Here is a 10,739-nt window from a genome sequence, read left to right on the forward strand (position 1 = left end):
AATTGACATGCTTTTGTTTAAGATGTCTCTTGTTTGACGTCGTTAAACTTGTCGTTATCTTCACCATTTTACGAGCTTCTTGTTGTCGTTGTCTTGGTCAACGGTAAATGGCCACAGAGAATTGCTGAGGTAACGATTGTAATTTATCGATAAACGCTTCAGAATAAGAATTGAACTATTTCATTAGAATTGGAGGTGGCTTTCAAGTTCGTGGGAGTTTATATAAGGAGTCTGGGTTTCAATTAGAAGGATGAGTGGTTAAAGGGGTTCAGCGGTACACTGTAGCCTTGTATTTAAGGACATTTTATTGTACAAAGCCCATATCTAGATCCATCCCTTTCAAAACAAATGTTTTACTCCTTCTATCTCTGACATACTAAGAACCTATGTAAGTACTTGCCACGAAGACTTCACCAAAATGAGATGATAGAACTGCGAGAAATTTGAAATATGTAGGCATTCTTATATTATATCATTCTTCTATAATATGACCAAAGTATAACAAGCTCTATGGTGTTTGCGCTACTGCCATCATGCCAGTACCTATATGCAATGGTATTGTGACTCCATCCCCCCTTATTCCCTTTCACTAGTTCGCTCACTAATAATCCAATTCAAACACAACGCTCAGTCGTACCCCCAACAGACAGACAATTACAGGACAATTATTCTAATCGCTCCAAACATGATGAGAGGTTGGGTATACCGCTTATTCCGGCTTTAGCACGGCGCGGAAGTAGATCTGGCCCGACTCCAGCTTCTCCAACGCCTCCTTGATGCCAGCCTCGCTCATCGGGAATACCTCGACGACGGGCCTGATCTTGTGCAGAGCAGCGAACTCCAACATGCGCTTGTGGATATATCTCGAGGCGACGACGGATCCCTGGACGGTGAAACCGAACGCGATGAGCGGGTAGTAGGGGATCGAGAAGTTGCCGGTGTCGACGGACAGCGGGTGGATGGTTGCGCCGGGCGCCAGGATCGGGACGAACTGTTCCCAGTTGGGCTGCGCCGACGTGCAGACGAGCAGGCGGTCCAGCTGCTGCGATACCTTCAGCTCGGTCACGCCCTTCGTGGCGACGAACTCGTGTGCACCCAACCGCATCGCCTCGGCCCGCTTAGCTTCGGTGCTGGACAGCACGACGACTCGGCAGCCCATCTTTGCGGCGAACTGGATGGCGAGATGGCCAAGGCCGCCAATGCCCACGATTCCGACGGTCTCGGTCTGCTGGGCGTTGTAGGCGTGCAGGGCGTTGAAGACGGTGGCGCCGCCGCACTGCAGGGGGGCGGCGTCCTCGTCGGAGATGCCCTCGGGGATCGGGAATAGGAAGGCCTCCTTCCAGATGGCGTGGGAGGCGAAGCTGCCTTGGTCCCGGTCCGCGTAGGCGTACATGACGCGCCCGGGGCAGTACACCTCGTTGCCCCGCAGGCACTGCTGGCAGTGGCCGCAGCAGTCGTGCTCGTAGCCCCAGCCGACTCGGTCGCCCTTCTTCAGGTGCTTGCACGCCGGGCCGGTTGCCTCGACGACGCCGACGCCTTCGTGGCCTAGGACCATGTCCTCTTTTGTCTGGACACCGTGTTAGTGTCTTTTTCCCGGTAGGGTAGGGTAGGGTAGGAAGGAGGAAGGGGGTATTTACGTAATGGAGATCTAGGAGACTCTTGTTAGCTACATCGTGTTATGAGATAAGGGGCTAGGATTCAAACGTACCAGTTCCGCAGACACCGGACGCGGTGACTCTGAGAAGAACATCGTCGCCCTTTAGCTCCGAGGGCTTGGTTGTGGTAGACTTCTTCACGACACCGGACTCGGTGCCCTTGAAGACGGTGAATGTGATGGTGCTCATATCGTCTGATGGCTGATTAAATGTATAGTTGTGAATGATTCGGTAGGTTGAATAGACTAGGTTTCGAGTGTGTGTCAAGGTAGTGATGGATTGATGGAAACTTCTATATTGTTATTGGAAGAGGACTAGACTACACTACCTACCTAGGTATTTTATATAGAGCTCTAGGTCCAGGACACGGATTTGTTGGACGCGGCGATGAAATATTTTCTTTCCCACACTTCTGTATTTAGAGCCCCCCCGAAAACTCCGAACTTACCAATCTCGCATACTACCCATCCATGACGTTAAAGCAGGGAGTGGACATGCGGATTCAACCGCACTTAGTCTAATTTACTAGACCTCGTCGTTGACCCAATGTGGAACATCTTTCAACCTGCAAATGATAATTTATTATGGGGGGTTTTAAAGGAGGCGAAGGCCCACATTGGAAAGTTTCGCTTCGAACGCAGGCGACTAAAGCTAGTGCTTCTTTTTTGTTCTGCGTGCGTTCCCTTTTTCGTAGATTATTGCGATCACGCCGGGAAACTCATAGACCTGTTGCTATCGACTTGGAGTAAGCATATGAGAGGCTGAGATATTTATTTATGGTAAGTAAGCACAGCTGAAGTCTGAGATAATCAATCATTCAAATATTTTCACTTTTTTAGAATCAATAAAAGCTTATATCAACTTTTACATATACTATGTAACTATTGATCAGTTGGGAAACATGTTGTCAAGGAACATGGATTCGGCGAAACCAGTGAATTATATTCCTTGGCTCCAAGAATTGCCGCCAGCGTCGGATACACTAACTCGATCTGTAGCATCTCGAAACCTCTAAACCCACGTGTGCGTGTATGCTACGACACCGTTAGCCGGTGATTAATAATTCCAAGGAGATTTGATTTGAACAGGGAACAGTGGCAAGCTAACATTTTCAACGTTGAGAGTCTAAAATGCTAGGTTAGTTGTGTAATGTTGGTTATGTCACTTATGTGTAAGTAATGGGACAGAGAGTAGCAAGACTAAAGTGGAACTGAACCAAGCTCTAAAGTCGGGTAGACGCAAGAATGATAGCAGTGTTAATCTCAAGATGGATCACGCAATGGATCACGAACAAAAAATGGAACAGAAAAATAGGAACATGCTATGCAACCTAGCGTGCTGCTCGTGTCTTCGTAGGCAAGTTAGCCATGCAGCTGCCACGTTAAGCTTAAATTATCCTGTCAACCAACATATGATGTAGGCCTGTATGTATGTAGGTTAGATATGTAGTATTATCCAAGACTTAAAAGACCCCTGATTCATCGAGTCTAAGGGTCGTCGATATCGAACTACATAGTTACGTAGTACTGAAATAAAGATGCAGATGGCGCCTATCGGACATGCCAGCCAATCCACCTCGCTATACCGGTATTGGTGATGTCCCGTCTACGCGATGTAATCGTTGCATGAATCGTGGAGCACACGCTCCATGAAATTCCATCCACATATGTTTGTATATCGACCGAATAATAGTCCATACTCTCATATTGATCAACCCTTTGCACATCATACAACGGGTCTAGTACGTTCCCTAGTAGGTAAGCGGTCAAGGGTATAGCATGGCAACAGGGTAGCCGGCAAGTGTAGTGTCTTGTTTTTGACTATTTATGGGGATGGAAGTTGAAGTTCCCGTGGCAGAAAAGTCTTAAAGCGAAGTCGCCTCTTTTTGTTTTGTTTTGTTTTATTTTATTTTATTTTACACATGTTATATTCCCCCTGGAAGTATGAAGTGCATCCGATTACCTAAGATAAGCCATTAACTACTGAAGCTATGCAGAAAAGACGGGGCCGAGGTGCCGAGGTATGTATAAGATGGGGCTAATATCTGGCTTGATAAGATAACAGTTCTTGATTATTCAATGTTACTAAGCTATATAAGTTTAGCACGTGATCGACTTTAAACTTACATCTCGTTGCGCGTTTGTTATCTCAACTTGCTCTTCTTTCCATCACATCCATGGATACCAAATGTAGTCCAGCTGGTTACAACATTGAAACATTCATGTTTACCACGGTAGATATAACCTTGGAAATGACGACAGCGTTCTCATATTGCTTAACGCACAAGGGAAATAATTCTCTGACATCCACCGTAAGTACGCAAATACATCAATTCAATAAATTACCTTTCTACTATGCGCCGTAGGTCTTAACTAGATCAGTTACTACTCATCGGAGTAACCGTGGCGATATAGAAAACAGATAATCGTTAACATAATCCATCATGATCACGTCCGTGCTCCAAAGCAATCGACAAGCCTCGACACCTTCATTTACTCAGGTAGATAGATATTCTGCCTCGCTGGTACACTGGTCGTGGCCATTGTCATAGCATTCAGAATGATCGCCTCTCTCTTATTAGCTGACAGCACCCTTTGGCCCGAATAGCCTACCGACTTGCCACAGGAGCGCGTTTTGTTTTCATCCGCCTTACAACCGAATCGATGATATTGTTTCCTTCACCATGTCTGCTGTGAGTGAGGTAATCCTGAAGCAACTCGGGTTGGCATATGCACGTGGCACGCCGATGGGAATAACATTATTCGCGACCACAAATCACGTGACCCCTGCTGATGCTTCCCTAAGTTTCAGTACATGGTACTGTAGGTACTGTCGAAAAGAGTCGGTTTGTATACCTCGTCAGACAGGATTAACAGGGCATTAGGATGACAGAAAGCTTGCCGTGACCCTCTTTGAGTATATGCGCCATTATCGATGCATGACATTGGCAAACTACTTATCGGATTAGACACCATCTATCATTATTTCCACGGGAGCATCAAGCCTGGCGCATATCTTGAATATTAGTCCCGAGTCAATATCCCGGGTCTCCATTGATAGTCCCACAATCCCACTCAAGACCTGTGGCTCTATTCGAAATGAGTTCCGCACCTTGGACATTTATCGTGTAAACACCTCGGCCCGAGCACAAGGACACTCGGATCTTGGGACATCATACGGACATCGCAATCTTATACGGGCCTATCTTGATCCTATAACCGCCCGCAGGTATAGTGGGATGCATCGTCGTCTACGCTCATGTATTCACCACTATAGTAGAGCTTAATGGACATTAGAGTAACTAATATGCTCTTGGGCAACTCGGTGGCGCATTTAGTTTTCGTTTCATGACGCAAACTAGATGACATCGCGATATAGAAGTTTGGATTGTCGTATCTCCTCGAGGCCCATGGTGTGGCATCCCCGCAACCGATCCGAAGTATAAAAATGCATTCGCTGCCCGCATACACGAAAAGATAATGCGGCTATGACTTATGTGGCAACGGTCTCGTTGGTTGATATTCAGACATTTTGTGTACCCACGTTCGGGCCGGAGACAAGCCATGTAGCCTCATGGCCTTTTAGGGGAGGCTGATATCACCGCCCTGAGAATAATCACATATAAACGCGAAATCCATTTAAACTATTCGTTTTAACGCATCGGCAAGAATATTAATCGTGGCGCATATTTTCGTGCCGGTGTACCAGAGATCTGCGGGCACATCTACCGCGAAACAAGGGGGGAAGCTCAGGCCTAGAAGACGCCACCGTAACGGTGCACATATACGCAGTACTAGGGTCAATATATTGGAAGATGAAGATTGCTAAAGTAACTACGGTTCGTGGTACTAGGTATGATTGCTACTCGTATCATCAGTTCTGTTTAGGTACTCACATTAACCTTCTTTGCCTCTTTTCCCCAGGCTCTCAGCCTTGATTCTCATCATCAATGTCAGCATGAAAGTCAGCAGTAAGTACATCATCTTTTCTCGAATCACACGCTTCCCGGCAATATTGACGGCAGTGTGGTATCACGTCTAACTTCTGACCAAGGTCTAAGAATATTATCTATGTAATAAATCAATAACGACGCTTTTTATCGCCGCATTCGTCATTTATTCCGAAGAATCGCCTTGTCTGCAACCATCCATGATATTTATACTTCGGCGAAGCCCGCGTGGCGAAAATATCTACCTTGATTCACTCGCTGAGCGATTTCTCCTTCCCTTCATCGTGGACGAGAATAGATCGCCGCCTCAGATTCTCTGCCGCCTGCTCGATATCGCGACCCTGCGCACGGATAAACCTCTCGGGTCGACTTACCGAGGTGGAGTCCCGGTCGCTATGGAGGAATAGGGGCGGGTTGTCTCGGTAGTACGCATCTAGGTCCTCTAAGGAGCGGTTGGCTGTCTCGGGGTAGAACAGCCAGATTATGGGTAAGAAGACAGCATTCATCACTGTCCAGATGATATAGAACTTCCAGCCAAGTTGTTGGATTCCAATTGGCGTCACTTCGACGACGACAAAGTTGGTGATCCAGTTTGTCATGGTTGCTACCGCAGCACCCTTGGTTCGCATAGGAAGCCTACGACATGTCAGTAATGGCCCTCACTCGACAAATAATCTCACGACGTGTCCGAACTAGAGATAACTTTATACTTACGAATTAATCTCGGTCGGGTACAGCCACGGAATCTGCAAACCCGGATTAGCTTTCTCAACGAGCACCGAGGATGGCGAAGACATACACCCAGCATTCCCAAGCCGAACCCCATGTAGTAAAGGATGAACCACACGACAGAAGCCTTGGCCACTTCAATCTTGTGAGCATACCCGGGGCTCTCCGCATAGTAGAGCAAGATAGTCACGAGCAAGAAGCAGAATAGCTGAACTGCTGTGGATACTATCATCATGATGCGGCGGCCAACCTTTTCCACTAGCGGCGCTGCGATTAAAGACGCGATAAGATAGGCAACCGATGCGCAGGCTGCGATGAGGCGAGCCATACTTTCGTCGAGTCCAACGGACTGGATTAACACGGTCGGGAGGTAATACGACATGATCTAAGTATATTAGCATGCTACAAACAGTTGTGAGTGGGGTGTCTAAGATATCGAAAGCTCACATTGATGCCACCAAATTGTTGCATGGCTTGCGTGCCAGCGCCAAGAAGCAATCGTCGAACAGTCTTAGTCCCAGCCTTAGTACGTCCGCGGAAGAGATCACTCCATTTGATGGCATTCTGACGTTCATACTCGATACTGTATACGATCTCTTCTCGCTCGGCGACAACGTACGGATCGTCAACCGGCTTATCTTCCAAGTCGGCCAATATTTTACTGGCTTCGGTTTCGTGCCCATGAGCAAGCAGCCATCTATAATCAATGTTAGGTGCCTATTAGGCTACTGGATAGACCAACACGGCGGTTTCGCAGTGGCTAGGAGACGTACCTGGGTGATTCTGGCAACCACGGGACCGTGCAGAAGAGAATGAAGCAGAAGATGAGTTGGAGAGATAGGGGGAACCGCCACCCTACAGAGCCCCCAACGAAAGACATTCCATAATTTATCCAATTACTCAACGAGAAACCAAAGATGTTCAAACCCATCTCTAGCATAACCAGATATCCTCTGTTGTGTACTTTGGAGGTCTCCGTCTGCCAAACCGGCGCTGTTGCAGTGTTGATTCCATTCCCAATCCTATTTCCACATGTTAGCATGGGGGCCACATCCGATGCTAAGTCTAAGTCTACGACACATACCCGGTGACAACACGGGCGATAATTATGTGCGGCACGCTGAACGAACTCGTCTGAAGAATCGCGCCAACGGTCATGATCGCGGTGCCCACCAGGACGGTCTTCTTGCGCCCTATCACCTCGCCGATGTAGAAGGCAGTGATCGCACCGAAGAAGCAGCCGATGGTGTAGATTGACGTGATGATAGATAGGACGCTGGTTTTCTCTGCGCCGTTCAAGTCGTGTACGTCGAGGTAGTCTTGAGAGATGACAACGCCGCCTAGTCCGCTATATTAGCACCAGCACCGCTGTCTAGGTACCTACCTGCGTTGGTAGGTTGCGAGATCCACGTACTGAAAACACCTTGATCATAGCCAAACAGGGTCATGTCCGTCGCGCATGCGAACTGTCGTCTCTCCGTTAGTCCTATAACTCATTTACCTAAGGCCCCGCCCCCCCTTATAACACGCCACGCGCATACATACCGTAATCCAGAAAGTCAGCCATTTTCCCTTAAGCCCAAAGTAGGGCTCTTTATAACGTGCCAGCGCCATGCTGTCGTCGCCAGTTTCTTGCAGGTTACCTGTGTGTCTGTATCTGTACCTGTATCTGCAAGTTTCGAGAATAGGTACCTAGGTAAGCAAAGAAGAAGAAAGAAGAAAGAGAAAAAGACCGAGGATTTAAAGAACTTTTGGAGGATTTTCGGGGGTAGCTAAGTAGAATGCCGAGGTGGTGTGGGCTGGGCTGGGCTGAAGGAGGCAAACGCGATGGGTTCTTATAGGTATGACAAAGAACGACCGACCTGGGTTACGTAGCTACGTTAGGTACCCAAGTATGCATCCGGCTAAACAGACCCTGAGAGCCGGTAACTCACCCTCTCGAGTATGTATGTATGTAGCATCGTGAAGTGTCAGGCTTGTCAACTTATAATTACATAGGTAGGTATGCTACTAGAGACAAGGGGGGGTGTCACGCAAATCGTCCTACGCCGTACCCAATCGAACGCTGATCACGACCAGTACCCCCAGGGGTGTGGGGTGGGGAAGAACCTGGGGAAGCACCCACTCCCGGCACCACATCCACATCACCCCACGCGAAAGTAAGTAAGTAACTTGGGTAGGTAGGCAAGTAAGCGAGTATTTCCCTCAAAGGCCCGAGTTTGCGGTGTCAGGTGACTCGAAGATTTCGCGTAATTTCCAAGTACACTACACTATGTATGTAGGTATACTCCAGGCTCCAGGCGCCGCCCCTCGTGTGGTGGGTGGTAACACGACACGTTCTTGCTTTCTCGGCTTAGGTACCTAGGTAGTTAGGTAGTTAGGTAGTCGTGGTGCCGGCGCCGTTCTCACGACGTTGCGCAAGGCTTGTCTGCGCGGGAGTTTTAGCCACGCGTCGAGGAGAAATAAGGCGATTGTCGCAATAACCGCAGCTCTGGTTACGTATAGGTATATATATGCCTATTTACCTATGTATTCTTGTTTACCGAAACTCATGACCGAATCGGCTCCACTTGGTCGTCTTTTTCTTAGACTTGTCAGGGAGGAATACTATGCAGAATACAGCAGTTGGGACTGGCGATCCGGGGGGGGGGGGGGGGGGGGGGGATCCATCATTCCCTACACTAGATGGGGTTGGGGGGATATGGGGTATGTAGCATTGGTGATTTTAGTTGCGCCGCAATTTTGGACATACCCCGAGATTTCTCCCCCACAATCGTAGTACCTAGTTTTGGCCATTGCTGATGATTCATGCCTGGTGATTATAGGCAGGCAGGCAGAAAAATTGTAGTTGTGAGAAAGAGAAAAAGAAAAAAGGGGGGGGGGGAGCGAGAGAGAAGAGGAAGGAGGGTCTGAGTTCCAGCCGGGAATCTTCTGTGGCCGGAAACATTCGGAGAAGATGACGACCTATGTCGATGAAAGGCTCGGGAGGCTTCGCAGATACTGCTTACTTACATGTACCTGCTTGTCTGCCTGCCTGCCTCTTACATACATAAGGTATTCAATAGGTACGTAGTAAGCACATTGGATACCTCTCCTACATCTCTAGGTACCTAATGATATGAAAGCCTTGCAGCCTAGGTAGGTATCGATTCCACAGAGACTTTAACAATTTAGGTATGTTTAAGAGTTATGTTTAACTGGAAGCCGAAGCTTTACGTCATATTGCAGGCATTGGTAGCTGTGGGGATGCTCCATTCATTCATTCATGGATCCATCTCTCCGGGGAAGAGGGGCGCTGGGCTGGCTGCGTTTGGGTTTTACAAGAGGCTGAAGAGTGACCGGGTGGTGAAGCAAGTTGTGGAAATGCTTACATGTAAGGACCTAGGTTAGATATCTCACCCCTGATGGTATGAGTGCCGCGAGTGATAAGCAACATACCAACCTTAGGACCTTGTCCTCGAAGGCACGCCGGTGGAAATACCTGGTTTCGAGGGCGGGATAATATCACATATCAGATTTAATTAATCAATAAGACGCAATTCACAGTGTAGATATCTATGACATACATCGATTTGCGAACCGGCTTTTGGCGCAGTGTGTCGCGGCATTGGGAAGCTGCATTATTTCCAACCTAGACCAATAACACGCTGGCGCTTATATGACCCCTTGCTTGGGATCAGCTATAACGTCGTCTGTTAAAGGGCTGCAAGGTCAGGGGTCTCGGTATTGGAGGATTGAGTCTTGGGACTTGCGAGGCGGAGAGGTTGTAGGTAGGTATATCTACCTATAAATCGGGATCTCTAGGCAACCGCGTAACAATTGACATCGCAGGAGTAGATGTTTAATGGTGTTTGTTAATCAGAGCTGGTCTTATATGTTACGGAAGCTTGAAAGGAAGTGTATAGATAATGATGTGTTTAACAATTACCACGCGGCTAACATGTATTAACATCTTGACAGTCATCAAAAAAGGGGGGAGTGATATTACGTGCAGACGCATGTAATCCTCATTTCACCCCCTTTTTTTGCTGACATTTCTTTCATGCACAGCATAAATGCAGTCGGCCATTTAATATAAGTTTATCTTGTTCAAGCTTTTGTCGCTTAACGTCCTACATTGGGAAACCATGTAGGTCATTAATTATCAGATGTGTCTTCGAGGTGGTATTCGGAAGAGACCGTCTACACATAGGAAAGCTTAGGTACCTAGGTACGTACCTACATAGGTTAGGGAGTGCGTGCCGACCACTCATTCTTACAATGCACCAGTTGATCGGAAAATGCTACACATCTTTTTTTGGTATGTAATATCGACACGTAGATATACTAAACAGAGGGAGATTATATCTGGGATAATATTCGTGCCCCAAAAACAGACCCGGTCTGTTTTCTCATGGTCGGAACTG

At 47.6% G+C, this 10,739-nt stretch overlaps 2 protein-coding genes across 2 annotated transcripts; both read right to left on the reverse strand.

Annotated features, from left to right (window-relative positions):
- Nucleotides 1-350: 350 nt before the first annotated feature.
- GGS25DRAFT_484507 (GroES-like protein) lies at nucleotides 351-2,492 on the reverse strand. Its single transcript, XM_049260469.1, has 4 exons — nucleotides 1,709-2,492; nucleotides 1,638-1,648; nucleotides 632-1,567; nucleotides 351-555 (listed from the first exon to the last, which is right to left on the reverse strand). The coding sequence occupies exons 1-3, from the start codon at nucleotides 1,842-1,844 to the stop codon at nucleotides 710-712; spliced, it is 1,005 nt and encodes a 334-aa protein (XP_049117374.1). The 5' UTR covers nucleotides 1,845-2,492; the 3' UTR covers nucleotides 351-555; nucleotides 632-709.
- A 3,363-nt stretch (nucleotides 2,493-5,855) lies between these two features.
- Nucleotides 5,856-7,947, reverse strand: GGS25DRAFT_513702 (general substrate transporter; the record flags this gene model as incomplete). The annotated part of the gene is made up of 8 exons (XM_049262908.1): nucleotides 5,856-6,240; nucleotides 6,319-6,350; nucleotides 6,404-6,718; nucleotides 6,781-7,030; nucleotides 7,107-7,355; nucleotides 7,418-7,673; nucleotides 7,748-7,799; nucleotides 7,879-7,947. The coding sequence occupies 8 exons, from the start codon at nucleotides 7,945-7,947 to the stop codon at nucleotides 5,856-5,858; spliced, it is 1,608 nt and encodes a 535-aa protein (XP_049117375.1).
- Nucleotides 7,948-10,739: the final 2,792 nt, after the last annotated feature.

Source organism: Hypoxylon fragiforme (genome assembly GCF_022984875.1).
Source record: "Hypoxylon fragiforme strain CBS 206.31 chromosome Unknown GGS25scaffold_4, whole genome shotgun sequence".
NCBI lineage: Eukaryota > Fungi > Ascomycota > Sordariomycetes > Xylariales > Hypoxylaceae > Hypoxylon > Hypoxylon fragiforme.

What these genes read in the sequence shown, in the direction of transcription:
- GGS25DRAFT_484507 (XM_049260469.1), bottom strand. Translation starts at nt 1,844, where the DNA reads ATGAGCACCATCACATTCACCGTCTTCAAGGGCACCGAGTCCGGTGTC.